The sequence below is a fragment of the Triturus cristatus genome, chromosome 10 (genome assembly GCF_964204655.1).
Source record: "Triturus cristatus chromosome 10, aTriCri1.1, whole genome shotgun sequence".
Lineage (NCBI taxonomy): Eukaryota > Metazoa > Chordata > Amphibia > Caudata > Salamandridae > Triturus > Triturus cristatus.
Genome location: NC_140593.1, coordinates 571,294,479 through 571,321,761, shown reverse-complemented (window position 1 = coordinate 571,321,761; position 27,283 = coordinate 571,294,479). Strand labels below are relative to the sequence as shown.

Here is a 27,283-nt window from a genome sequence, read left to right as displayed (position 1 = left end):
CTGATTTGGAAGCCTTAAAAAGGCAGAGATGGCCGAAAGAACCTTTGATAGTGCCCAGAGCAGAGCCCTGCTGGGCCAAAGAAAGAAGGAACAGAAGGACTTCAGAAAGAGGCAGAAAGGGGATCCACAGCCTTAGCTGTACACCATGCCACAAACTTGTTCCACCTGCAGGCGTATACTGTCTTAGTGGAGGGACGCCTGGCTGGCAGAACAACATCACAGACTTTGGGAGGAAGATCGAAATCTGTCAACTGTCGCCGCTCAATCTCCACGCATGGAGGTGGAGGCTGGACAGGTTTGGGTGAAGGACCGTCCCCTGCTGCTGCAACAGAAGATCCTGCGGAAGCGGCAGTCGGATCGGGGGGAATCGATCGCCATGCTGAGTAGCACGGGATACCAGTATCTGTGTGCCCAATCCAAAGCTACAAGGATGACTTGAGCCCGGTCACACCTGATCTTCTTCAGCACTCTGGGCCGAAGTGGTATAGGCGGAAAGGCGTACAACAGACCGCAACTCCACTCGCGACGAAAGCGCAGACTAGCGAGTGCCGCCTTTGAAATTACAACGCGCAGAACTGACATTGCACGTTCTCTTCGGTGGTGAATAGCTCTAACCAAGGTTCTCCCCACTGCAGAAAGAGACCTCGCGCCACGTCCAAGTTCAGACGCCATTCATGATTCATCAAGCACCGCCAGCTGAGTTTGTCCGCCCTGGCGTTCAAAGAACCAGCCAGGTGTTGAACCACCAAGGTAATGCCTTGATGTTCCAGCCATGTCCAGAGGGGTAGAGCCTCCTGACATAGGGTCCAGGACCCCACCCCGCCCTGTTTGTTGCAATACCACATGGTGGTGGTGTCTGAACACCTGCACCACACTTCCCCAGAGAGGGAAGGAATGCCTTCAGTGCAAGTCGGATCGCCCGAAGCTCCAACAGATTGATATGGAGCTGGGACTCCGCCGGAGACCAGAGGCCTCTGATCTCCGCCTCTCCCAAATGGCCACCCCATCCCAGGAGGGACACATCAGTCACCACTGTGTGCTCCGGTTGGGGAAGGGAGAGGGATCTGCCATTGACCCAATCGAGATTCGTGAGCCACCACTGCAATTGCCGTGCAGTGCCCTCCGAGATCTGGACATGATGGGACAGGTCGCCCTGATGCTGCGCCCACTGGAACTTCAGGTCCCACTGCAGAGCTCGCATATGCCATCTGGCAAGTGTCACCAGCAGGATGCAGGAGGCCATCAGGCCTAGAAGCTGGAGGATCATCCTGACAAACCCGGGACAGAGGCTGAAAGATTGGAATCATAGCCCGAATATCCCAGACTCGCTGCTCGGAAGGATAAACCCGAAATGGCATTGAATCAAGAACCGCTCCGATGAAGGGGAGCTTCTGAGAGCGACTCAATTGCGACTTCCGCATTTGCTGGGGTTCTCCATCAACATGCCGGAGGTTGGCCGTAGTCTGAAGGTGGTGGACGACTGCCTGGGGCGAGCCCGCCTTCAGCAACCAGTCATCGAGGTAAGGGAAGACTGACACCCCTGACCTGCGCAGGTGAGCTGCGACCACTGCCATCACCTTCGTGAACACCCGAGGGGCACTGGTAAGGCCGAAGGGGAGCACAGCAAACTGAAAATGCTCCTGGCCTACCGTGAACCGCAGGTAATGCCGGTGGGCCGGCAGGACGGGGATGTGAAAATATGTGTCCTGCAAGTCCAACTATACCATCCAGTCTCCAGGGTCGAGGGAAGCCAAGACCTGAGCTAGAGTCAGCATTTTGAACTTCTCCTTACGGAGGAAGCGGTTGACGTTCTGGAGATCCAAGATGGGACGCAGACCCCCTTTGTCCTTCTTCGAGACCAGAAAGTAGTGGGAATAACAACCACTTGCGGATGAGCCGCAACACCCACTTGTGGGATGTGATAGCGTGCCAGTGGCATGGGGTGCTCCACAATGCTCAGATTAGGAAGGTTTGGAGGTAGAAGCAACGGGGCGGAGGTGGACTGACCCCACGCTGATTCCCAGAGCCGCCCCTGCAGAAGCCGCGTCCGCGCTGAGGCTGGTTCTGCACAGGCTTGCTGAAAGAACGTGCCTGGGCGCCCCTGCCTTGTCCACGAAAGTTACGAAAACCAGGAGTGGCCGGGCTCTTCATGGAAAGACCCAACGACTCGGCTGTGGCCCGCGAGTCCTTAAAACGGTCAGGTGCACTGTCGGCCTTATCGCCAAACAGGCGAGTGCCATCAAAGGTCATGTCCATGAGCGAGCTCTTAACATCGGGCGAGAACCCGGAGGATCTTAGCCAGGCGTGGCAACGAAGCACCACCATCGTAGAAAATCGCCCTGCCAAGTGAGTTAGCTGTGCCAAAACCACACCGAATGGCGAACTTAGCCACATCCTTACCTTCAGCAACTGCATGGGACAGCACAGCGTGGACCTCCTCAGGACACTGAGGCAACACCTGAGCAACCGTATCCCACACCGCGTGGGAGTAACGGCCCAATAAGCAGGCGGTGTTCACCAACCGCAGCCCCAAGCTGGCCGAAGAAAACAACCGCTTCCAGAACTGTTCCAGCTTCTTAGTGTCCTTGTGCGGCGGAGGCGTGGGAAAGGCACACTAACGTCGAGGCTTGAATGACCAAACACTCAGGCGTGGGATGAGTGGTCAGAAACGCGGGGTCAGCAGGCGCTGGGCGATGACACCTGGTGACATTCTTATCCACAAGAGCCCCTGTGGCGGGCCTCGACCAAGTGCCCAACAAGACGTCAGTGAGGGCGTCGTTGAAGGGAAGCAGGGCCTCCGACGAAGTAGACGCCATCTGGAGCACCTCAGTGGGGAGATTAGTTTTGAGGGCCACTGTAGGAAGATAGAGGTTGAGGACCTCAGCAGCCCGACGGAGCACCATTGAGTAGGAGGCACCCTCCTCTATGGTAGGCAGGGGAGAGGCAAACCCCGGGTCAGAAGAAACATCGAGGTAGCTGGCATCCTCCAAGTCGTCCACCCAGTCCTGCTCGGAGTCACACTGACTGGAAAGAGGGTCCTCAGACCCCTCCCAGTCATCCTCCACCTCCGTTGCAGGGGGAACAGAGCGCCGCAGCAGAGCCGGAGCAGGAAAATAAGACGTCGGAAACGAGCCGGCGCTGCCTCCCAATGCGGATCCCAGGTAGGGACGAAATGGTCCTGGAACTGGGGCAAGGGCGGAACAAACGGCACCCACTGCAGCGCCGGAGGCAGAGCAGAGGGTGGCGCTGGGGCTGGAGCTGGCAGCGCTGGACGTTGTTGCGCCGGGGCCAGAGCCAACGGCGCAGGATCCTGTGGCGCCGAAGCAGGGTCCGCCGGTGGCCCAACAAGATCTGGACACGGGCCGGAAGGCGTGCCGGCAGGAGCCCGAGGCCTAAAAAGGCGGTCCATGGTGGCAAGAAACTCTTGCACCTGTTCGGGAGTCGCCGACGGACCCAGGTAAGGCGGGTAGGCTGCAGGACTCCCTGGCTCCAAAGGAGCCACAGGGGCAGAACCCCTGTCCCCCTCGTCCGCATCCGAGGACCGGTGGGGGGACGTCGGAGAGCGAACACGCTTCTTCAACTTCTTTTTATGTCGTCGCTTAATCCGAGGGTGAAGACTTGGAGCCGGAGGAGTGACGACAGCGGGCCCCGCAAGCGTTCCCGGGACCTAGAACGGCATTGGGACGAGTGCCAGGCCTCCAGCAGCTTCCGGCGCCACTCCCTCAAGGCCTTCGCGGCCATGGCCCAACAGTCCCGGCAGGACTGGGAGTCGTAGTCAGTCTCAGGCAGTAGAGGCAAACATCGTGGGGGTCCGCCACCGACATATTGCAACGGCAGGCACCACAAGACTTAAATCCAGGCATCCCTACCAGCATCAGGAGAAAAACAAGCATTTACAATGCAATGGTCTCGGCATTGTTAAAGTTAGAGCTATTGGCATTGCTCATGACATTATTTTTGTTTATGTTTTTAAAACATTTAAAGAAACTGCATTGTTCTTTACAATGTCAATAACTTAATCTCTCTCAAATGCGAGACCTATTGCATTTGCACCCACACACAGAGCCACCCACAAAGCCACCCACACAGAGCCACTCACACAGAGCCACCCACACAGAGCTATTCACAGAGCAACCCACACACAGACAGAGCCACCCACGCATAGAGCCACCTACAAAAAAAAGCCACCCACACAGAGCCACACATACAGAGGCACACATACAGAGGCACACACACAAAGCCTCCCACACACACAGAGCCACATACACAAAGCTTGTATATTATTGAAAAAGCTTCCACTTGAAGCCCTGGTGAGACGACAACAGTGTTGCTGCTCCTGAGTTTCAAAAAGTGAAGGGAAATCCAGAGAGAAAATTACTCTCTCACCTGGCATGTCATGCCGTAACTTCTCCACCAGTGAGCAGTGTGAGCACATGCACATCGATGTGCCTGCTGTCACTGCAGTCCGGAAAAAAATGGACTGTCTGTGCCAGGGTAGAAAACAAAGACCGATAGAGACCTGTTTAGAGGTCTCCTTTAAAAAACTGCCTGTACTCAGACGCGGTGAGACCCGGCCCACTTAAAGCCCTCACCAGTGGGCACTTTTATTTAAAAAGAAAGACACAGAGTTAAAACGAAACATTTACTGGTTGCTGAATTAGCTTGCTTTCCATACGTGGTGAAAATGTGCCTCATAAAACGTCAATGTTTGAACAAAAGAAAACAGGGAAGTAACACTCATTTTCTTTGAACAAAAGGATGCTGGTAATCTTTCAAGTTCAGTAAGAATGCGTTTGTGACAAGGCAGTTCAACAAGAAATGTACGTTGTGCATTTTGTACACTTTGGCGTTTTTTATCACTCCAGAGAACGAAAGTTCCTTTCTAGCAGCAGCATTATCGCCGAGAAGATTAAAGCATATGCATGTGTCAAAACACTAACGCGGAAGGTTTAAGAGTTAACTCTGAGAACTTAATACCAATGTGGTAAAGGCAAATTGCATACTGGGTCTTTTTCTGACATTTCAATTAAGGATAAGATATTGCTAGTTATTTTGGAAATGTGAGAATGTAATGGATTGGGAACCATTTATTGTTACGTTAAAACCATGACGCAGTGAGGACCAAAGGAAATCTGTTTAAATGCTGGATGGAAAGTATTGTGACTGTGTTCCCCTATGTGTCTCTGAACACTGGAAATATCCGAGGAAGAAGGGAACTTAAAGTGCCTCTGCAAATTCAGGACGAATTGTAAGGGATTCTGCATAGCGTGGTACAGCACATAGAGGAGCACCGGCTGGGAGGGGTTGTGCGTTAAACGAGGGATTATGATATCTTCTCGGTCAGGTTTCTTTTCACAGTCAGGATAACAAAATTAAAGAGCAGTTTAATTGCTCTGTAGTACCTGAAAATTCCATGATTGGTGTGCTGTTCCTATGCACTCTGTGGCCTGCCGAAGGAAGCCACCATGGTGACCCGCTTTGCTTACGCACAACATGGTTACTGACGCTGTGCGTGAAGCGCAAAAAATTGTGATTACATCACAAATAAAGAAACATTTGTGAATGTTGTGAAAGTTGAGGCGGGTCTCCCTCTCTTCCTCACAGGGCCTGGAAAGTTTACGAAGAGCTAGGACGTCTCTGGGTCGCAGTAAGCGCAGAGGCCGGTGACCGGGTCCTACCTCAGGATCCGAGGCCTCGGGGGTTATGGTATCCGCGGCCTTCCCCGGGTGCGGCCTGAGGCCAGCTGTCGGTCCGTCCCTCCAGGAAGCAGCTGAGGCCTGCGCAGGGCCGCCCGGCGGCTGGGAGTGTTGTGTCCAGGCCGCCTCCTAGGGTCCAGGGAGGGAGGGAGGGAAGAAGAGAGGGTGGACCCAGGAGCAGAGGAGGGGGCCGAGGGGGTGGGGGAGGCCGGGCAAGCAGCTGGAGCAAGGAGGCGGCCAGCCAGGGAGGGGGTTATGGAGGGCTGGAGTGGTGGAGCGAGGGGAGGAGTGTGTGCAGGGGGCAGCTGGGGAGGGAGAGACGGAAAAATAGCGGTGGAGGCGCGATGTTACGGGGGGGTGAGCAGAGACATGATGCAGTAAAAGAACAGGAGCAGGAGGGGTTTCCGCACGGAGCACATTCGCTGTGACACTGCCGGCTTTGCTACTGGAGTGCTGCTCTAAGCTGATGCAATGTGCTTTGAGTTCTGGGTCCGAGCTGTGCTGACGGTGAGTTACAGGCTGCGATCCGCGTAGTTGCACTGCATATGGTATCGCCAGGCAAAGAGCTGGACATGAAGAACCGTAGTTTGCTCGTTTACCATCATATGGGGACTAGTACTTTAACGATACGTTTCGCAGGGTTCGTGTTCTATAAAACACAAACACTAAACTTTAAAAGAGAGCTAAACCATGTAACGAACAGCCTGAAAGTGGAAAGCCTTAAAAGTGAAATACAGCGGACTGACTATTGACTGACTGCACTCACTTGCCTTACGAACGTTTTCCAGATTATGCCTTGAAACATGTGGCAGTCAGAAATTTCCAGGTGCACACCGGCAAAACTTTCCTAAATATGATTTTCTCACGCATAAGAACACTCCCGTCAATCAATTTAAGGTGAGGGAGCAACGCCGGGACACCACCGCCTTTCTCCGAGGCAGAGAAGAACTGCCTCGGAGAAACGCAGCCTCGGTTTCGGATTCGGGGGCGTGTTTCTTTTTCTCTCCTCTTGCCATTGGCTGGAGGAGAGAAAAACACGCCCTGCGAAAAGCAACGAAAAAACACGCCCCCCGATCCGAAAAGGACGGGGCTTCAACGGAGTGACTGGACCTCTTCTCCAGTGGCTGGCCAGCATTTAAGAGGCCAGCCAATGGAGAACAGGAGAGAAGAGGGGCAGGTGCAAGCCCCTCTTCTCAAAGACATTAAATCTCCGGACTTCCGGTCTACCGACCGGATGGTCCCGAGACCTAAAAAAGGGGGAGACAAAAGCCTCAAAAGTGGAGTCAAAAAGTGACTAAGGTACATGCTCTAACCGGATCTGCGCTTGCTGGCGCAGAAAAATAAAGAACTGACGTCAGAACGCATGGGTGGCGCCTAAGTAGTCTCCGTGGCGTCATCTCGGCGCTAACAACGCCAGCGACAGACCGGGAGCTGCACAACGCCACCTATTGACGCGCAGGGGTACTGCTACAAAAAACTTTCCGGATCCAGTCGGACGGCTGGGGATATTTTAAGGTAAGGAATCCATCACTAACGTGTCTCTTTCAGATGCTCACTCACCCTACGAGCAGAGGTGATGGCAACCAAAAAGGCAGTCTTCAGTGTCAAAAGTTTGAGGGGACTTATGTAACGGCTCGAAAGGAGCACACAAGGTAGGTCAGAACGAGGTTCAAGTCCTACAGGGCATTACGAAAGCAATAGGCGGAAACAAGTGAGTAATGCCCTTAAGAAAACGATTTACAATAAGGGACTTGAAAAGAGAAGGTTGATCAGGAAGGCGAAGAAAGGCCAAAATGGCCGAAAGACAGCCCTAGAGAGTGCCCAGAATAGAGCCCTGCTGGGCCAAGGAAAGAATAAAGAGGAGAACCCCTGAAAGGGGGGCAGAAAGAGGATCCACAGCCTTTGCCGCGCACCATGTCACACATTTGTTCGATCTGCAGGCGTATACCATTTTGGTGGAGGGGAGCCTGGCTGCCAAGATACTGTTACTGACTTCGGAGGAAGGTCGTAAGCTGTCAACTGTCGCCACTCAATCTCCACGCAAGGAGGTGGAGGATGGACAGGTTAGGGTGGAGGACCGTCCCCTGCTGCTGCGACAGAAGATCCTCCAGAAGACGCAGTTCGATCGCAAGACTGATAGCCATGTGCAAGAGCTCAGGATACCAGACACTTCGTGCCCAGTCCGGAGCCACAAGAATGACTTTGGCCCAGTCGCGCTTCATCTTCAGCACTCTGGGTAGAAGTGGTATAGGCAGAAAGGCGTATAAAAGACCGTAACTCCACTTGCGACGAAAACATCGGCCAGCGAGTACCGCCTTGCAAATTCCAACGTGCAAAAAAGCTAACATTGTGCGTTCTCTTTGGTGGCGAACAGATCTAACCATGGCTCTTCCCACTGCCGAAAGAGATCTTGCACCACCGCTGAGTGAAGACGCCATTCGTGATTCTTAATGCACCAGCGGCTGAGTTAATCTGCCCTGGCATTCAGCGAACCTGCCAGGTGTTGAGCCACCAGACATGCCCTGATGTTCCAGTCATGTCCAAAGATGAAGAGCCTCTTAACAAAGGGCCCACGACCCAACCCCGCCCTGTTTGTTACAGTACCACATGGCGGCGGTGTTGTCGATGAACACCTTCACCACTCTTCCTTTGACAGAAGGAAGGAATGCCTTCAGTGCAAGACGAATCGCCCGGAGCTCAAGAAGGTTGATCTTGAGCCTGGACTCCACCGGAGACCAGAGGCCTTTGATCTCCGCCTCCCCCACGTGTCTGCGCCACCCCAGAAGTGATGCATCTGTTGCCACTGTGAACTCTGGTTGCGGAAGGAAGAGGGATCTGCCGCTGACCCAATCCTGGTTTGTGAGCCACCACTGCAATTGGTGTGCAGTACCCTCAGATGTGGACGCAATCGGAAAGATCCCCCTGATGCGGTGTCCACTGGAACTTCAGGTTCCACTGCAGAGCCCGCATATGCCACCTGGCATGATTGACCAGCAGGATGCAGGAGGCCATGAGGACCAGCAGCCTCTGGGTCATCCTGACCAAAACACGGGATAGAGGCTGAAAGATCGGAATTATAGCACGAATATCCCGGACTCGCTGCTCGGGAGGATAAGCCCGAAAATGCACTGTGTTCAGAACCGCTCCGATAAAAGGAGCTTCTGAGAGGGAATCAGGTGCGACTTTGGCACATTGATGGTGAACCCCAGCGAATGCAGGTCGGCGGCCGTAGTCTGGAGGTGGGAGACAGCCTGGGACAAGCCCGCCTTCAACAGCCAGTCGTCGAGATAGGACACAGGCCCTTGTCCTTCTTGGGCACCCGAAAGTAGTGGGAATATTAACCACAAGCTACTTCTGGGGCAGGAACTCGCTCGATGGCTCCCTAGGCCAAGAGCCGTTACTTATTGGCGGAGAAGGGCCAAGTGATACTTCTACATGCGATGGAATTGAGGATGGATGGAGGGGTAGTCTCGAAGGGGAGGGAGTAGCCCCTCTGGACTATCTGCAAAGCCCACCTGTCCGACGTGATGTTGAGCCAGTGGGTGAGGTGATGGTTGATCCTGCCATCCACTGGTGAATGGTGGGCCTGAAAGGTCGGACTAGGAGGGCTTGGAGGCTGCTGGTGAGGTGGTGCTGGTTGACTGGCCCACACACAGTGGGTCCCACATCACTGGCAACGGACAGGCTTGCGCTGGCCTGTGGCTCTGGGCGGAACGTGGCGGGGCATAGCTTCCGTAGCCACGAAAAGTGCGAAAAGCAGACTGCGCTGGGCGAGAGGTAGAAGCAAGGCCCAAGGACCTGGCCGTAGCCCCGGAGTCCTTAACGCGCTACAGCACATTGTCGCCAAACAAGCGACAGCCGTCAAAGGGCATGTCCAAAAGTGTAGCATTGGACATCACCCGAAAAGCCAGTGGACCTCAGCCAGGCGCAGCGTCTCAGGGCTACTGACCTTTAAATCGTCCTGTCCAGTGAGTCTGCGGCATCCAGTCCACAACGTATGGCAAACTTGGCTGCGTCTCTCCCATCTGCAACTGCACGTGAGAGCACAGCCCGGGCCTCCTACCGGCACTATTGCAGCACCTGTGTGACCGTTGCCACACAGAATGGGAGTAACAGCCCAAGAGACAGGCGGTGTTCACCTACCGCAGTACTAAGCTGGAGGAAGAAAACATTTTCTTTCCAAGATGGTCCAGCTTCTTTGATGCCCTATCAGGTGGAGCGGTAGGGAATGCGCCCTTAGAAGTTGAGGTTTGGACCACCAAGCTCTCGGGGGCAGGGTATTGGGAGAGGAAAATGAGGTCACCCAGGGCCAGGCGGTGGCGTCGGGCAATCATCCTATCCACAGGGGCCCATGTATTGGGCTTGGACCAAGTGGACAAAAGGAGGTCTGTGATGGCCTCATAGAACGGCAGCAACAGGCTCCAAAGAGGCCGCCACTGGTTGAAGCACCTTGGTCAGGAGATAAGTCCTGGCCACTACCGTAGGAAAATGTAAGGTTTAAGGCCTCAGCCTCCCTACACCACTGCGTATGATGCACCCTCTTCTGTAGCCACGGTAGGGGGAGATAGCATGACGGGGTCTGGATAGGCACCCAGACCGCAGGCTTTACCAAACTCCTTTCTCCAGTCCGGTTCTTCTAACTGGTCTGCCATTGGGTCCACAGACCACTCCCAGTCGTCCTCAGCCTCCTCTGGTAGCCACTCAGGGCGATAGGGACCATCAGGGGAGAACAGGGTTAAAAAAGTACCGGTCAGCGACAGTACCAACGTCGGTCGACACTGGTCCGGCTCCATGTTCACGTCGATTGGGAGGCTTGGGTCGATGTCGGTTTGGGACACAACTGGCGGCGGAGGGGGCCAAGCTGTCACCAATGGATTCGGAAGCCAAGTCCGCGGGACCCGAAGGGGCGCCGGCGGAGTCGGGCTGCCCTAAGATGGAGTGGAGGGCTTCGTAAAAGCTACGAAGTTGGGCAGGGGTCGCTCTGGCTTTCGGGGAGGGAGGACCGGAGTAGACCCAACAGGCTTCGCGGGCGGAGCTGGGAGACTACCTTCTGAATCCAGCGTCGGCCGACAGACGGGGGAGAACGCGAAGAGCGATGATGCTTCTTCGCCGCCTTCTTGTGCTTCAACTTACCCGAAGACGAAGACTTCGACAAGGAGTGGTGGTGATGACTCCGCGACCGGTCCCGCAACCTCCCTCTCAACTGGGACTGCGAACGGCGCAGAGCCGACTGCCGGGCCTCCAGAAGCTTTTAAGACCGGTCCCGCAAAGACTACGGGGCCATGGCCTGGCAGTCAGAGCACGACTTTGGTTCGTGGTTGCGCTCCAGGCACCAATGGCACACAAGATGAGGGTCCATCACAAGGCGTGAAGCCGTTCCGCCGGGATGACGTGCCTGTGCACCAGGATTAGTTAAGACTCCAAAAAGAAGTCAAAAAGTCACAAAAAAAAGAGTCAAAAAGTGACTCGTGGTACCGTTCTCTCCAGATCTGCGCTGACTGACGTTTAAGTAGATACCGCGCCATCATTCTGGCGATCACAACACCAACGAAGAACGCGGAGTCGACCGACGCCACTTACCGACGCACAGGGGTACTGCTGAAGAAAAATTCTCTGGATCCAGTCTGAGCCTGGAGGTAATTCTAAGGTAAGGAATCTATAACTAATAGCCTATTTCAGATTAGCCGGTTAAATTACGTGTGTTGCAGTTACATGTGACTTACGTCCGGTTCTTATGTGCTGTTGGAATTGCATGTACGGCACAGGACAAAATAGGCATACTTTTGAATGATTTTAGCAAACTATTTTTTTGTTTCCGAATTCGAATTCACCATATGCCCGAACTACAAATAGTTCATAGTCTGCACTTACTATAAATGTTCTCGTTTTACCTATACTGCTTTTTTTTTTTGTTTTCTTGGTAATTGCTGAGAACACACAAAAATGTTTTTAGAGTTAGAAACACAATTAAATACGACTAAGCTTTCAATTTGTTTTTAAACTACAGCAATTGCCAATTCGCAAAGTTTTACTCTTACTGATGGCAGGGTTTGGGGGGTGAGATTGCAGTGTTTTAATGTCCATTTAGGTACAATTTGCAACGGATATTACATGTGCAACACTAGGGTGTTCCTTGGGCCTCATTTTAAGTCCGCAATTGTGGTACTCAGATGACAGTTTAAGCTCCTATATCTAAAACTTTTGGCGTCTTTGGAATGCAATTCTAAGATTACCATTTTATTTATTTTTAAAGTGTTTGATATAGCGCGAACTTGACCCGAATCGGGTATCAGAGCGCTTTACATAGCACCAGTTGCATTACATGAGGATACATTCATTTTTTTTTTGTTAGGCACCAGGAGATTACGTGATTCGCCCAGAATCACAGGATGTTCAGCATCATTGCAGAGACTCAAACCCAGTTCCCCAGATTCGAGGTCGACCGCCCTAGCCATTAGGCCAACTCCTCTCCCCAATTGGTTTACTTAATCTATCCAAACACCCCAAAAGGCAATGGAGGACCATATCTGTCAAAACAATGTTCAGCAATTAATAGTCCAATTCTGGAAGGACTTGTCTCTCTTGCTGCATTTCAAGGAGTGGTATAGAACCACTAATCCGTCCATAAATTAACAGGCTCTTAGTCTCACTATTATGAAAGTATAAAATACAAGAGACACCTTAAAGTAGGCCAGTAGTTTTTGCCCGTACTAAAACATAAAAATATATATATTATTAATCTAATAGGTGAAAGGCAAAACCTAACGCATTTACTAAAACTTGCTACTTTTAGCATTGACTGGCAGCCAAGTCATTGTAAAAGATTCTATGAAGTTAGCTTAAACAACAGCAGTAACTAACACAGAACACCCAGCATCAGGTTCCGGGGACACTGAATAAAGCAATGCAGAAAGTCGGGCCCTCCTAGTGAGTGCATAACCTAATCAAAATAATAACCATCAGCAATGTATTTCAATCTAGTTAAATTAGGGAACCCTAACACAACAGTCCTACATCATAACCAAACTCAGATACCTAGGGACCACTAGATGAGAATCTCACTACAACACTTGTTTACTAGCCATCACTGAGAACACAGGATAACTGCAAGACAATTCTTTCTTCACCACAATGAGCCGACCTATAATCTACACAACTCTACCTCCAGTTCACGCTATACAATATCATGCTATAACATGGGGTACATATGTAGACTGGGGGGCATGGCTAAGGTAGCCAGCATAAAAGATGGCAAAGGAGGCTCTGCTTTTTCGCCACTTATCCTGTCGGGGACCCGCTGCCCATATTGGGACCTGCACACCGATGTGACCTAGAACAATGCTATATATTCCCGTGGAGTTGTTGATGGCGAGACAGCTGTGAGAGAATAGATGTGGAGGGTGACGGCGAATTCGGGTTGAATTTGCCGCACTGTTGTAAACGCTGCTGCTTCAAGAAAGAAGTGGCTGGAGAAAAATGAGGCGACTGGCCACGTTGGCTGCAGAAACTACTCGTATGAAACGAGTTGATTGGGGCCTACAGCGAGAGCAGACCAGATGGGCAGGTGGTAAGTAGCTGCAGCACTGTAGAGAGGACGACGCGAGAGGGCGTCAGGAGCCGCAGCCCCGACACAGCGAACGGCCGTCGTACTGTGGGTGATGTTGGAGAGTTCGACTGCCACAGATGGGCGCAGTCGGCCCGACGGGCCGTTGGTGCACCACCTGGAAGCTGCTATATAGGGGACACGGTGCCTGTAAACAATAAGGATGCACCCACACTGCTTGAAACTTAAGGTCCAAGATTCGAGGACTGTGCCAACCCAATAACTGCAGTGGCCAACTGCCCCACTCAAAGAAGTATTCGCTGTTAGAGGCGGTAGCTGGAGAATAATGTGTGAATGTGACTGTGCACTGGATGGGACCTCCACAATATTACCTGGTAGTTTCCCCCCCCCCCATTAAGTGAACGTCTGCTGGGCGCGGTGTGCACTGTCGATGCGTCCTGCATGAGACCCCAGGAACCTATCAGTGTCGCTACAGGGGCTCTGGGAGAGGTGGTCTGTCACTGGTGACCACAGGCTTACCTAAAGGCACTCGCCCACTTTGATTGGATGAGGAAACCACACGAGCTCACTGACTGAGGAGCTGTCAGTCATGCAACCACAGAGGACACATTTGCCCAAACTAGCTGCAATATCAATTGTAGGTGTGAGCAAAGTGTGAGGCTGCTCTTGACATTGGAGATAGGGCCAGACCATGGTAACACTCGGAAACGTGCCAACTAGTCACCAGATCAGCATCACTGCTGCACAGGTCCAGAGTGCTGGGCGGCATGCCAATCATCTCACTGTCTTGCCTGTGCCCGCCCACTGCGACCCACGTATTACTGGGTGTCTGGTTGAAGGAGGAAACCGGTGTAACCAACGGGCCACAACCCAGGGCACGACTGTGCAACCCCCACCAAGGAAGGACAAACTACAAGACGACATGAATGCCTGTGAACTTAATGCCCCTCTGCCTTCCTGCGGAAATAAGTTCGACTCAGTACTGGCAGCGGTCGAAAAACTTGGCACAGCACTGTAGTCCACCATGATCTCCCTTAAGACTAAAGTCGACGCAGTTGCAACGGACCCGATGCTGCTCCATACTGAACACCGCAAACTCACGGACAAAGCTAACTATGCCGAATACACTATTGCAGAGTTGCAACCGAAAGCAAGCAAAACGGACAACTCCCCTCGCTCACTGAAGTGTCGAGTAGAGCTGCTGGAACGTAAAGTGGAGGATACCAAGGGTCACTCACGGCGCAACAATATACGTGTAGTGGGCTTGCCGGAGGGGACAGATGCTGCAGCCTTTGTGGAGTGCTGGATGCAGCAGCAGCTGCTACCTCAAGATGCCCTCTCAACATTTCACTGTGGAGCAAGTGCACCTAGTTCCTGCCTGCAGCCCCATACCAGGGGCCAACCCTAGACCATTCTTGTTGAACAAGTTAGTTACCTTCGGTAACGATGTATCTGTAAGAAACATCAGTAGTGATGGATTCCTTACCTTAGAATTATTCCCAGGCGTCAGGCTGGATCCGGAAACCTTGTCAGCAGTACCCCTGCGTGTTGGTAGGTGGCATCGTGCGGCTCCGCTACAGTCGTCCGCGTCATGATCGCCGGGATGACGTCACAGGCAGTACATAGACGCTGACGCCAGTTCTGTACAAGATCTTCCACACCAGGAACCCAGAGCCATGCAAGATACTGACCACTGGTGCCTTGAAACTAAGGCCATGAAAGGGATGACCTTAACCCTAGAAATCAGTTTGCAGAACGGGGTGGATGGGTGGGGCGGTAAGGAATCTATCACTACTGTTTCTTACAGATACATCGTTACCGAAGGTAAGTAACTTGTTCATCTGAAAGAAACACATAGTGATAGATTCCTTACCTTGGAATAGATATCCCAGCAATACCAACCCCGGCGGTGGGTCTGCGGACCAACGTCACACCAGAAAGTCCTGGAGAACAGAACGGCCAAAAAAGCAGCATCTCCGGACTTGGCTGTCCGGGCAATAATGTTTTGTACATGTTTGCAGCAAGGCCCACATAGCTGCCTGACAGATGTCTTGCAGGTGGACACCCCATCCCAATGCAGTAGTGGCCAAAGAGTAACAAGCTTTGATGCACAAGACAACCCAGCGGGAGATAGTCCTCTTGTGCACCGCCTGACCTTTCTTGGTGCCAACGTAGCCAACAAAGAGTTGCTCAACCACCCGGAACTGCTGTGCGCGGTGGAGGAACGACGAAAGCGCACGTTTTGGGTCCGGACGGTGGAACCTCGCTTCCTCTCTGGAAGGATGTGGAGGTGGGAAGATAGTGGGCAAGGTAACAGTCTACCCAATATGAAAGGCCGTAACAACTTTTGGCAAAAAGGAAGGCCGGGGCCTGAGCACCACCTTGTCTGGATGACTGGAAAGGAAAGGAGGCTTACAAGAAAGAGCCTGGAGCTCACTCACTCGCCTAGCGGAGGTGATGGCAACCAGGAAGGCAGTCTTCAAAGTCAAAAGACGAAGAGGACAGTTGTGAAGAGGCTCGAAATGAGCGCACATCAGTTAAGTTAGAACTAGATTCAAGTCCCACTGTGGCATCACAAACGGGATAGGAGGGAAAAGGTGTGCAATGCCTTTGAGAAATCTATGTACAACAGGGGACTTGGAGAGAGGGCTGATCAGGTAGTCCGAGAAAGGCCGAAATGGCAGAAAGATAGCCCAGAGCAGAGCCCTGCCGGGCCATAGAAAGAAGAGGGGAGAGGAGTTGGCCTAACGGCTAGGGCGCTTGACCTCGGACCTGGGGAACTGGGTTCGAGTCTCAGTAATGATGCTGAATATCCTGTGATTCTGGGCAAATCACTTAATCTCCCCGTGTCCTCATGTAATGTAACTGGTGCTATGTAAGGCGCTCCGATACCAAATTCGGAGTCAGATCAAGTTCGCGCTATATAAAACTCAGGAACAAGAGGACCTCGGAAAAAGGGGCAGAAAGGGGATCCACAGCCTTTGCTGTGCACCATGCAACAAATTTTTTCCACCTGCAAATGCATACCACTGTAGAGGAGGGACGCCTGGCTGCCAGAATGACATCACAAACTTCAGGAGGCAAGTCGAAAGGAATCAACTGCCGCCGCTCAATCTCCACGCAAGGAGGTGGAGACTGAATAGGTTTGGGTGCAAGACCATCCCCTGTTGCTGTGACAGAAGATCCTCCCGAAGAGGCAGATTAATCAGGGGATCCACGCTCATACTGAGTAGCTCGGGATACCAAACTCTTCGAGCCCAGTACGGCGCCACAAGAATGACTTGGGCCTGGTCGTGTCTAATCTTCAGCACTCTGGGCAGAAGTGGTATAGGCAGAAAGGCGTACGATAGACAGCAACTCCACTTGCAACAAAAGGGCCTCTGAGCGTGTACCACATTGGAAATTCCAACTTGCAGAACTGCTGACATTGCGCTTTCTCTTCGGTGGCGAATAGATCTAACCAAGGCTCTCCCCACTGTTGAAAGACTTTGTGCCACCTCCGAAGACGCCATTCGTGATCCATCATGCACCTGCGGCTGAGCTCGTCCGCCCTGGCGTTCAGTGAACCTGCCAGGTGTTGAACCTCCAGCGAAATGCCCTGATGTTCCAGCCATGCCCAGAGGCGCAGAGCCTCCTGACATAGGGTCCACAACCCCTCCCCACCCTGCTTGTTTCAATACCACATGGCGGTGGTGTTGTCCGTGAACACCTGCACTACACTCCCCTTGACAGAGGAAAGGAATGCCTTCAGTGCAAGAAGGATCGCCCAAAGCCCCAAAAGGTTGATAAGGAGCTTGGACTCTGCCAGAGACCAGAGGCCTCTGATCGCCGCCTCTTCCCATGTGGCCTCCCCATCCCAGGAGGGACGCATCAGTTACCACCATGTGCTCCGGTTGGGGAAGGAAAAAGGATCTGCTGCTGACCCAATGCTAGTTCATGAGCCACCACTGCAACTGCTGTGCAGTGCCCTCCGAGATCTGGACGTGTCAGGACAGGTCCCCCTGATGCTGCACCCACTGGAACTTCAGGTCCCACTGCAGAGCCCGCATACGCCATCTGGCATGGTTGATCAGCAGGATGCAGAAGGCCATGAGGCCCAGCAGCCTCAGGGTCATCCTGACCGAAGCCCAGGACAAGGGCTGAAAGATCAGAATCATAGCCCGAATGTCCCGGACTCGCTATTCGGGAGGATAAACCAAAAACTGCGCTGTGTCCAGAACCGCTCTGTTGAAAAGGAGCTTCCGAGAGGGTACCAGGTGCGACTTCGGCACGTTGATGGAGAACCACAGCAAATGCAGGAGGTCGGCCATAGCCTGGAGGTGGGAGACAACTGCCTGGGGGGAGCCCGCCTTCAACAGCCAGTCGTCGAGATAGGGGAAGACTGAAACCCCTGATCTGCGCAGATGAGCTGCAACCACCGCCATGACTTTCGTGAACACATGAGGGGCACTGGCAAGGCCAAAGGGAGCACGGTGAACTGAAAGTGCTCGTGGCCAACAGTGAACCGCAGGTAACGCCAGTGGGCCGGGAATATGAAATTAGTCGTCCTGCAAGTCTAACGCTACCATCCAGTCTTGTGGGTCTAGGGCAGACAACACCTGAGCCAATGTGAGCATCTTGAACTTCTCCTTCCGGAGGAAGCGATTGACGTTTCGAAGGTCTAAGATAGGACGCAGGCCCTTGTCCTTCTTAGGAACCACAAAGTAGTTGGATAACAACCATGACCTACTTGGGGCATCGGAACGCGCTAGATGGCCCCCTTGGCCAAGAGGGCCGCAACTTCCTGCTGGAGAAGCGTCAAGTGGTCCCCCGACATGCGGTGATACTGAGGTGGGATGGCTGGAGGGGTAGTCTCAAAGGGGAGGGATTAGCCCCTTCGGACAATTTGCAGCACCCACTGGTCCGAAGTGATGGTGCGCCAGTGGGGGAAGATGATTGCGAATCCATTTGATGGCATTTGATGGACCTGAAAGGACAGACTAGGATGGCTTTGCAGTGGATGCCGCGGGGTTGGAGGTGGATTGACCCGCCCGCTGGCCCCCTGAACTGCCTAGACTGTTCCCACGTCCACGGCCGCCCTGGGAAGTTGCTGCGCCGGCCTGTGGCCCTGCGAACATAGTGGAGCGCCCCTTCCGCGGCCACGACAACAAGCCCAAGGACTTGTCCGTAGCCCGTGAGTCCTTAAAGCGCTCCAGCGCACCATCTACCTTATTGCCAAAAAGGTGAATGCCATCAAAGGGCATGTCCATCAGGGTATTCTGGACATCCCCCAAAAAGCCAGTTCTCAGCCAGGCGTGGCACCTAAGCGCCACCACAGTGGAAATTGCCCTGCCCAGTGAGTCGGCGGTGTCAAGCCCACGACTGGTTAACTTAGCTGCGTCTCTCCCAGCAGCGACAGCCTGGACCTCCTCCGGACAGCTAGGCAGCACCTGCGCAATCATTTCCCACACAGAGTGGGAATAACAGCCCAAGAAACATGCAGTGTTCACCGACCGCAGCCCTAAGCTGGCAGATGAAAACAGCTTCTTGCCAAGCTGCTCCAGCTTCTTGGATTCCCTATCCGGAGGTGCGGAAGGCAACGCGCTTTGGGAAGCAGAGGCCTGGACAACCAAGCTATCAGGAGTAGGGTGTTGGGAGAGGAAGAGGGGATCGCCCGGATTTGGGCGATGGCATCGGGCTACGTTCCGGTCCACAGGAGCCTCTATGTTGGGCCTGGACCAGGAGCACAAAAGAACGTCAGAAAGTGCATCATTAAAGGGCAGCAAGGGCTCCGAGGAGGTTGTCACAGGCTGGAACACTTCAGTCAGGAGGTTAGTCCGGACGGCCACAGTAGGGAGTTCGAGGTGGAGGGCCTCGGCCGCCCTACGTAACTCCACTGCGTAACTGGCTCCCTCCTCCGTAGCCACAGTAGGAGACAGCATGCCAAGGTCAGGCGAGGTGTCAAGACCACTGGCTTCCCCCAAATCCTCTGCCCAGTCCGAATCATAAGATCAGTCCTGTGGGAGAGGGTCCTCAGACCCCTCCCAGTCCTCCCCTTCCTCCGAAGTCTGTGGAACAGGTTGAAAATACAGACGACGGACATAGGGACAAATCCCATCGGTGTCGGAAGCAGCGTCGAGCGGCGTTGATCGGGCGCCGTGTCCGGTTCAGGGCTGAAGACAGGGACGAAGACGTCCCGAGGAGCAACCAACGTCGGAGGTGGTGCCGGTGGGGTAGACGTCGGCGGAGGCGTAACAAGGTCTAACGGCATCCGATCCTGGATCCCATGGGGGCCTGCGGCGATGGAACAGGACCCCCAGTCGGGCCCGTGGGTCCCAGAGGCGCACCGGCGGGGCCAGACGGCCCAAAGAGTCAGGCCATGGTAGCAAGAAACTGTTGCACCTGGGCAGGCGTTGCTGCCGGACCCGGGAAGGGCAGGTGGGCCGGTGGCGACATCCTAGGCTCCGCCGGAGCCTCGAGGGTGGCACAGCCCGCACCCTCAGCCGTGTCACGCGACAGGCAAGGGGAAGTCAAAGAGGGATGACGCTTCTTCGATGACTTCTTGGAATGCTTCGACTTACCTGACCCAGAGTTCGAAGACTTAGATCCAGAAGAATGATGTGGACGATTGTGCGACCGGTGCCTCGACCTCCCACAGGACCGGGGCCTTGAACGGCACGGAGCAGACTGCTGGACTTCCAGCAACTTTCAGGACCGCTCCTGCAAAGTTTTTGGTGCCATGGCCCGGCAGTCTGGGCACAACTTGGAGTTGTGGTCGCGCCCAACTCAGTAGACACACGCAGTGTGGGTCCATCACCGACATCATGCGGTGACAGTCCCCACAGTCCTTAAACCCGGGCATCCCTACGACACGAGGATTCGATCGACTCAAGAAATAAAAAAAAGCGTCAAAAAGCCTAAATTAACTAGGTCAAAAAATGACTGGGCGTACTAGCTCTTTCTAGATCTGCGCTTGCTGGCGCAGAAAAAGAAACTGACGTCAGCGCGTGTGGGCGGTGTCTAAGTACTGCCCGCGACGTCATCCCGGCGATCACGACGCAGACGACTGACGTGGAGCGGCAGGACGCAACCTACCCATGCGCAGGGGTACTGCTGATGAAACCTTTCCGGATCCAGCCTGACGCCTGGGGGTAATTCTAAGGTTAGGAATCTATCACTACGTGTTTGTCAGGTTCGCATGTTACATTACAGAGCCAGGGATGCAATCTTGAGAGACCAGACAGCTTACTGAGATCAAAATCAGCAATGCAAATATGTTCTTCACAGACTATACTGTGGATGTGCAACGTCGATGGAGCTCCTTTCCGGCAGTCAAACGCAGGCTGCTCAAACCTGAAATCAAATATGCACTCCTATTCTCCGCATGATTATGTTTTATGGTCAAAGGGAAAACCAGTTTCTTTGACACCCCGAAGATGTCTGGTACTGGCTGGAATTGAAAGGCCATTTCCCAACTGGCAGGATGCAGCGCGCAGACAACAGCATGGGGAGGAGCGAGGGGGCGCCGCCGGTACAGATGCTCCAAGCAGACACCCTTCCTTGCCTGCTGTGACAAATCTGGAGCAAATAATCCATCAGCATCGACAAGTCTTGCAATATGTGGTGGCACTGGGAGAACAAGAAAAACTCTGGAATAGATGCAAAATCTGTACGATCACTCAGCAACAATACCTCATTAACTACGTGCCCCTCCAGAGCTGAATCGCCTGCTCCACCGAAGGTAACTCCACAAACGTCTAATGACATTATCTTGCAACAGTTGTGTCACTTTCACACATATTATAAAATTTGTTTCATTGTCCCCACCTCTACCTGCTACCCCTGCACCTATCTGAATATGTCTTGGTTTGTCAACTCATTCAGGTATGCAACATCTATTGATTGACGCAGATGCCATTGATACACACTAACTGATGGTCATAAACACAGGGGTCATTGCGGGCAGAATGTATTTCCTGATGGCACTGGTCCCCGGTCACAACCTATCACTTAAGGGGGTTAACACCTGCTGAACCACTTGCTCCCCCGTTAGATATTTATCTAAAGAACCTCAAGAGACCAGGTTCTTTGTTCAGGTGGGCACCTGTTGTGTTACTGCTCAATTTGTATTTATGGTATAGTTTTACTTTTTACATGGGCTATAATATTTAGTGCGACTCATATCCTTTACAGACTCTCGCATGCTCTCCATTGTGGTCCACTAATATGCAGGACCCTTAACCCTCTTAAGCGGGGTGATAAGGTAGGGGAAAAACTTACCACAACACTCATGGCACACTACAACAATTACATGGAATGCTTGGGGCATGCACACTCCATCACAGCACTACACCCATTTAAAGCGGCACTCAGTGAACATTGCATTGCTACAGGAAACTCACCTGACGCAGATAGATAGTAATAGCTTGCAGAGGAAATGGAGAGGGCAGATACACAGCACTGGGTTTTCTAGTTATACTTGTGGGTCCTTCCTGTGCATTAAACCCATTACGCCATTTGTTGCAAAGGATTTGATTATAGACACCCAAGGCAGTTATGTGCTTGTAAGAGGGCGGCTGGATGGACAGCCTATACTGCAGGGATCTATCTACGCACCGAACACAGACCATGATCCTCAACTGAAAACACCATCACAAACTATTGCAATGGAATGGGGTACCATGGCTTCTCGGGGGAGATTTAATAACATGTTGGACACCACAACAGTAGTATCTTGTGGATGCATGGCGCAGTCGTAACCCTATGATGGTCTATTCCTTCGATTCCGCTCCTCATCTATATGTCCGCTTAGACAGACTGGTGGCCACCCAGTTGCTTCTCTTTACAAAAGGGAACCAGGAGCTTTTAAGATAGGTCCAGCACACTTGCTCCTAAGTAAATATGTAATCTGTAAACAGGGGGTGTGTGCAGTTCCTTAGAGTCCAGAGAGAAAAAAATGGAGTTTTAGTGTTCCAGTATGAAGGGAACGCGCCATTAGAAGCAGGTGCCCTCACACACCCCGAAGGGTGTCATGCTTCATCATTGGGCTTGCTCCTCATCGGGCCAGTGCTGCAATGCCAGACAGGCATATCATGACAGATTCAATTTGGCAAAGTCTAGGTGTTCCCCTTCCACCAGAGTACAGTAAACCCTGAACTAAGGCTAGGAGAGTCACAATTGACCTGGCAACATAGCACATTCAATTAACTGGGCATACCGGAATACCACAGTATGATGATCTTTTTGAGGGCAACATCAAACTGGCAGTCACTGCGTTGAACACAAGATGACATTCTGGTGCACCTTGCATCTGGCGTCATGGGAAGGGTGGCCCTACTCACAATGGTGGTGTTGCCCCATCTCCTTTATTTCTGTACGAATCTACCCATATACATCCCGGCTACATTTTTTCTGAAATTCAAAAAACAGATAAGCAAATTAATTTGTAACAAGCTGAGCTACAGGATTGAACTGGCCAAGTTCTACGCCTCACCAACAACAGAGGCCTAGCAGCCCTACAGTTTGAACACTTATCCAGCTTCACAAATCCAATAGAGAAAACAGTGGTTAGTGGGATTGCACTCGTCGGGCATGGCTACATCTCAATCGGGACGATCCTAATTTGAAATACCATACTTATTCCACCCCTGCGCACGAGGTCAGGCTCACCGGAATCACTCCTACTGGGAGTGGGACACATGTTACCGCAGAAGCTTACGCAATACAAACCAGGTTCTCCTCCTACGCACTGGGATCGACACTGTTGGGCACTTCTAGGACAGCGGGTCCAACGACTGCGATGGAATTGGAGGCATGGCACACAGTGGGGTTAAGTACCTTGGGTGACTTGTACAGAGACGGCGTACTAGAATCATACAATACTCTAATTAAGGAGGATGGCTGGTCTCCGGGGCATTTCTTACTCCAATCATTACTCGGGACACTACAACAGCACTGGGGCCACAATGACTGAACATCCGACACACCTCGCTGTCAAGTACCAACAGGTGATGGGAGGCGGCAGGCACCTCAACTGCTGGTTTGTGAACTATGCGCTACCACACCGCCCCACAACTCCTCACAACTCCTCACTTTGAGACGTTGATGGAGCACACTCTTGGAAGGCCAATGTAAGATACCACGAAAAACCATCCTTAAACATTTCTAAATACTGCACAGGGTCTACCTTACCCCTGCAGACATTAACAAGTATTATCATACACAACTGCCCCAGATGTTCATGTGTTGATGCGAATCTATTACATATGCTATGGGCCTGCCCATTGCAACACTTATTGGTATGCTGTCACAATGGCATTGTCTAATTGCACTGAGCGCCCAAACCTACACTATTGGGAGATATGCCTACTAGGCCTTTAACACAGGTCCAAGAGACAGAGTGACCTCCTGTTTCCTAGACGCCAAACGTCTTATTACGAAAAGATGGAAATCTCCCACACCCCGGCGTTTGCTGCTTGGCAGCGTTCAATGGACAACTGGGCACAAGCTGAAAGTGTAGCCCTTCATAGAGAGGACACACTAGGGCTGCAGAAATACCCCATTGCAGGACACAGGGATCCCATCCTTTTGGCTAGACCTACACGCCAAGCGGATAATGATGCGCTGGAACCCAATGTTGTGGCTGAGAGCTTGTCCCAATAAGCCATGGTGCGCTTCGATCAGGTCTCATTCCCGACCTCATTTCTCACTAACATACTGGCAGATTGTCTCAATATCTACTGACTCCCTGCTAGACTTACTACTCCTCCCCCCCGACTCATGTCATTCAACGTGTATAACAATCACAGTTTGTGATGAAAACGTGGGTTGATGCATGGTTTTTGTAACAACTAGACTTTGTAGCTCGCTAAGTTTTGGGTAAAAGTTTCTTTTTCTAGTTACTTATGGTCATTGTTGTCAGAAAAGTGAAGATCTGTTTAATGCTATCCCTGCATATTGAAATTTCACCAGGGCTCAACTTGTCGGAATATTATTGAAGCTAAATGTATAGGTGTGCATTTACTAGAATGTATCTTCTATTGTGTTCTGATTTGGAGAGCCTATTGTTTGTGCCACGCGAGTGCCAGAAGTGTGTACAATATGGATTATCCCGAAAAATTACGATCCTGCCTGAAACAAAGGCATTAAGTGCCTCACTGTGTAACATACTGAATATTTCTGTTTACTGTAAAACAGGTTTACGACAAACTGATCAAGAATGGAAAAGAAATGTTAACCTTAAAACTTATTCTCAATAAACAGATGCAACCAAAAAAATGGGGAATATGAAGACTGATCTCATCTAAAGGGGTTTGTTGAAGCTTCTGACAAATATGTTTAGCGATACCCAATTGAATGGTACTCGTTTAAAAGTCTTCAAAAATGTGAAAGTCTGAGTGGACCTGGGGAGCTTGGAACCTGTCATTATGAGTAAAATGCAGATCCCTGTGGTGGTTGTGTTGGTCAACTGTGCCATCGAACCCAATATTCGGTAATAGCATCTTATGAATTGAGGAGAAGGTTACAGTGGGGAGGGCATGATCTAGCTGGGAGAACAAGTAATTGTTGCTTGAAATTCTGATTATACACCTACTTGAGTGTCCACCTACTTGAGTGTCCCCCTCAGCAGTACAATTACAATGCAGCCGTAAGAGCTGTGACTTTGAGCTAAACCTTGACTTGAGCCTGATTTGGCAGTCATGTGACAAATTCTACATGTTTTCTCCCTTCAAGGATATATCACTCCTGTAACCTAATGGCTATGTTGGAGACCCTGGCTCAAAGAGACGTAGGCTCTACCTTAAACCAAATTGTGTGACTAAGAAAACTGCTTCATCTTTGTCCCTTAAATAGAAAGTTTAGCAGTACATTGCTAAACGTGAGGTACAGTGGACCAGTCACCTGCAACGCCTTTATGTAATCATTCTACCATGGATGATGCAAAATACTGCCATGACATGTACAGCATTTCTAGCAGAAATGATTAACTAATAGTTGGTTACTTTCAATAAGAATGATCCATGCAACAAATCTCAGATTTTGCAACACAGCCAAATCCTCCAACTGTTCATTGTTTATCAAACTTCACAGCATACTTGTCACTTGCCTAATACATACCAGGTCTTGCACCTGATCTGTCAGCCAACTTTGCAGGATGCGTCACTTGCGTCAAAGTCCTCCTGTGACCTTCAGAAGCTACTGGGATTAAAGGAGCCACAACAAGACAAGTGGGCTCTTGCCACAGTAGAAAAAATTAGCAAGCATGTCACTTACTGGAGCAATTAGGTCTATCTTAGTGGATTTATAGTACTCAACAGCTCCCAAACTCCTTCTCCAGTAGTCTTGAGTTGGGTTACCAATATGGCAGTCTATTATTCTGATGAATGTACCAGTGTGTCAACATCAACCAGGGTGCAGTGACAGGACAAGTAGGCTAAGTGGCAATGAATTTTCTTCTAACCCGATTAAAGTGGGACATTTGCCAGGATAATTCTTGCAACCTGCATACCTGAGAGAAACCTGCCCACATCCGATTTTAGAGTAATTTAAATAAGCTAACAGAGTAATCCAAATTATGAGTGGGTTTCATTATTTAAACTAAAAGGAGCTCAAAAATACCTTGAAAGAGAACCTATTCACGTGGTAGTAATACATTGTTCATGGGTATAAGAATATCATGGCGAAACAGAACATTTATGCTGTACACTACACTGTTAATTACACACCCCTAATCCCAGCCATATTTAAAAACTAGAAACAAGGGAGTATTTAACTCTTGGTGTGATGCCAGCCTGTAGTTGACTGAAATGATTAGCTAGCATTTGATTTCAGGGCCTGCCTATCATGTAGACTTGGGCACTTCTTTTGTAATTTTTTACCACCACTTTCTGATTAGTTTCTAAACCTGAGTATAAGTGCATTACCCTCTCCAGAGTTACACATTTAATGTGGATAGTAACTAGCAACTAACAGTGAAAGGTTAACAGTATGTATCAAAAACATAATGCAACCAGTCACTACAAGATTTGTTTGAAATCTTGGAATAGTACTGTAGATAGGAGGCAAAGAAAATAAGTTATGAGAATGTAAACAGTGGGTGGTATTTCATGAAAGCAGTAGAGAACTAGGACTATATAGTACTCAAATTATTTCAAACCATCTCAATTTATTCCCAACTAATAACCATGCAGTACAAACAGTAAAAACCATCCTTTCTTCAATCACAAACCCACATTTAGAAAGACCCACTCATGTAACTGAGAAAGAACAACTGCAAATGTTTAGGAAACTAATTTCAGGAAGGTGAAGGTACATCGCTGTCTGTTCTGTACAATGTCTTCAGAGCACAATGCATTAGTATCCAAAGCAAAAAGAAAACCCTAGCATTCTAAACATTTTTTTTTAAACACTTCCAGAAAATGTGGGATTAACATTGTTCTTTGTAAAGTGTGTGTGTGTGTGTGTGTGGGGGGGGGGGGGGGGGGGGTAAAAGGTCCCCTTTAAGGAAACTGAACAGTAGTTTAAAAAAGAACTCAAACCCCTCAAATTCAGGAGGGCTTGGACTCTTTGGTACTAGAGACTCGTCATATTTTTCTGCATCATGGCAAACGTGTGTTAGGATATTTACCCTGAAATGCAGCCAATGAAAGGGCCAAGCACATTAAAAAGAATATGTACACAAACTTACCTCCACTGTCTTCACTTTGATCAGCATTTGCATATGTACGAAGGAACTCGGCAAAGGCCCCATCTTGCTTCAACAAGTCTTGATATGAACCCATTTCAGTTATTTCACCATCCACCATTACTATAATCCTGTCCATCTGAGGCAAATAACCAACTCCATGTGTTACCAAAATCCGTGTCTGTTAAAAATAAAAAATGTTTACAAAAAGTTCTTATCCGCCTCATTTTCACTACCATTCTTAAAGCACGTTTAAACAATTATTTTCATTATACGTCTACCATATCAGATAAAGTACAAGTACAATAAAGGGACAAAACGTTTGCAAGAATTGTGTCAGTTTGTCAAAGATCAGCATTA

At 50.9% G+C, this 27,283-nt stretch overlaps 1 protein-coding gene across 3 annotated transcripts in view; it reads right to left on the bottom strand.

The window, feature by feature from the left end:
* The window catches only part of ABCC1 (ATP binding cassette subfamily C member 1 (ABCC1 blood group)), a 1,390,768-nt gene that overhangs the window by 618,106 nt on the left and 745,379 nt on the right, over positions 1–27,283 (bottom strand). For all 3 annotated transcript variants that reach the window (XM_085632083.1, XM_085632084.1, XM_085632085.1), the window contains exon 19: positions 26,927–27,104. In XM_085632083.1, the coding sequence (XP_085488209.1) occupies positions 26,927–27,104 (178 nt within the window). The remainder of the gene's footprint in view (positions 1–26,926; positions 27,105–27,283) is intronic.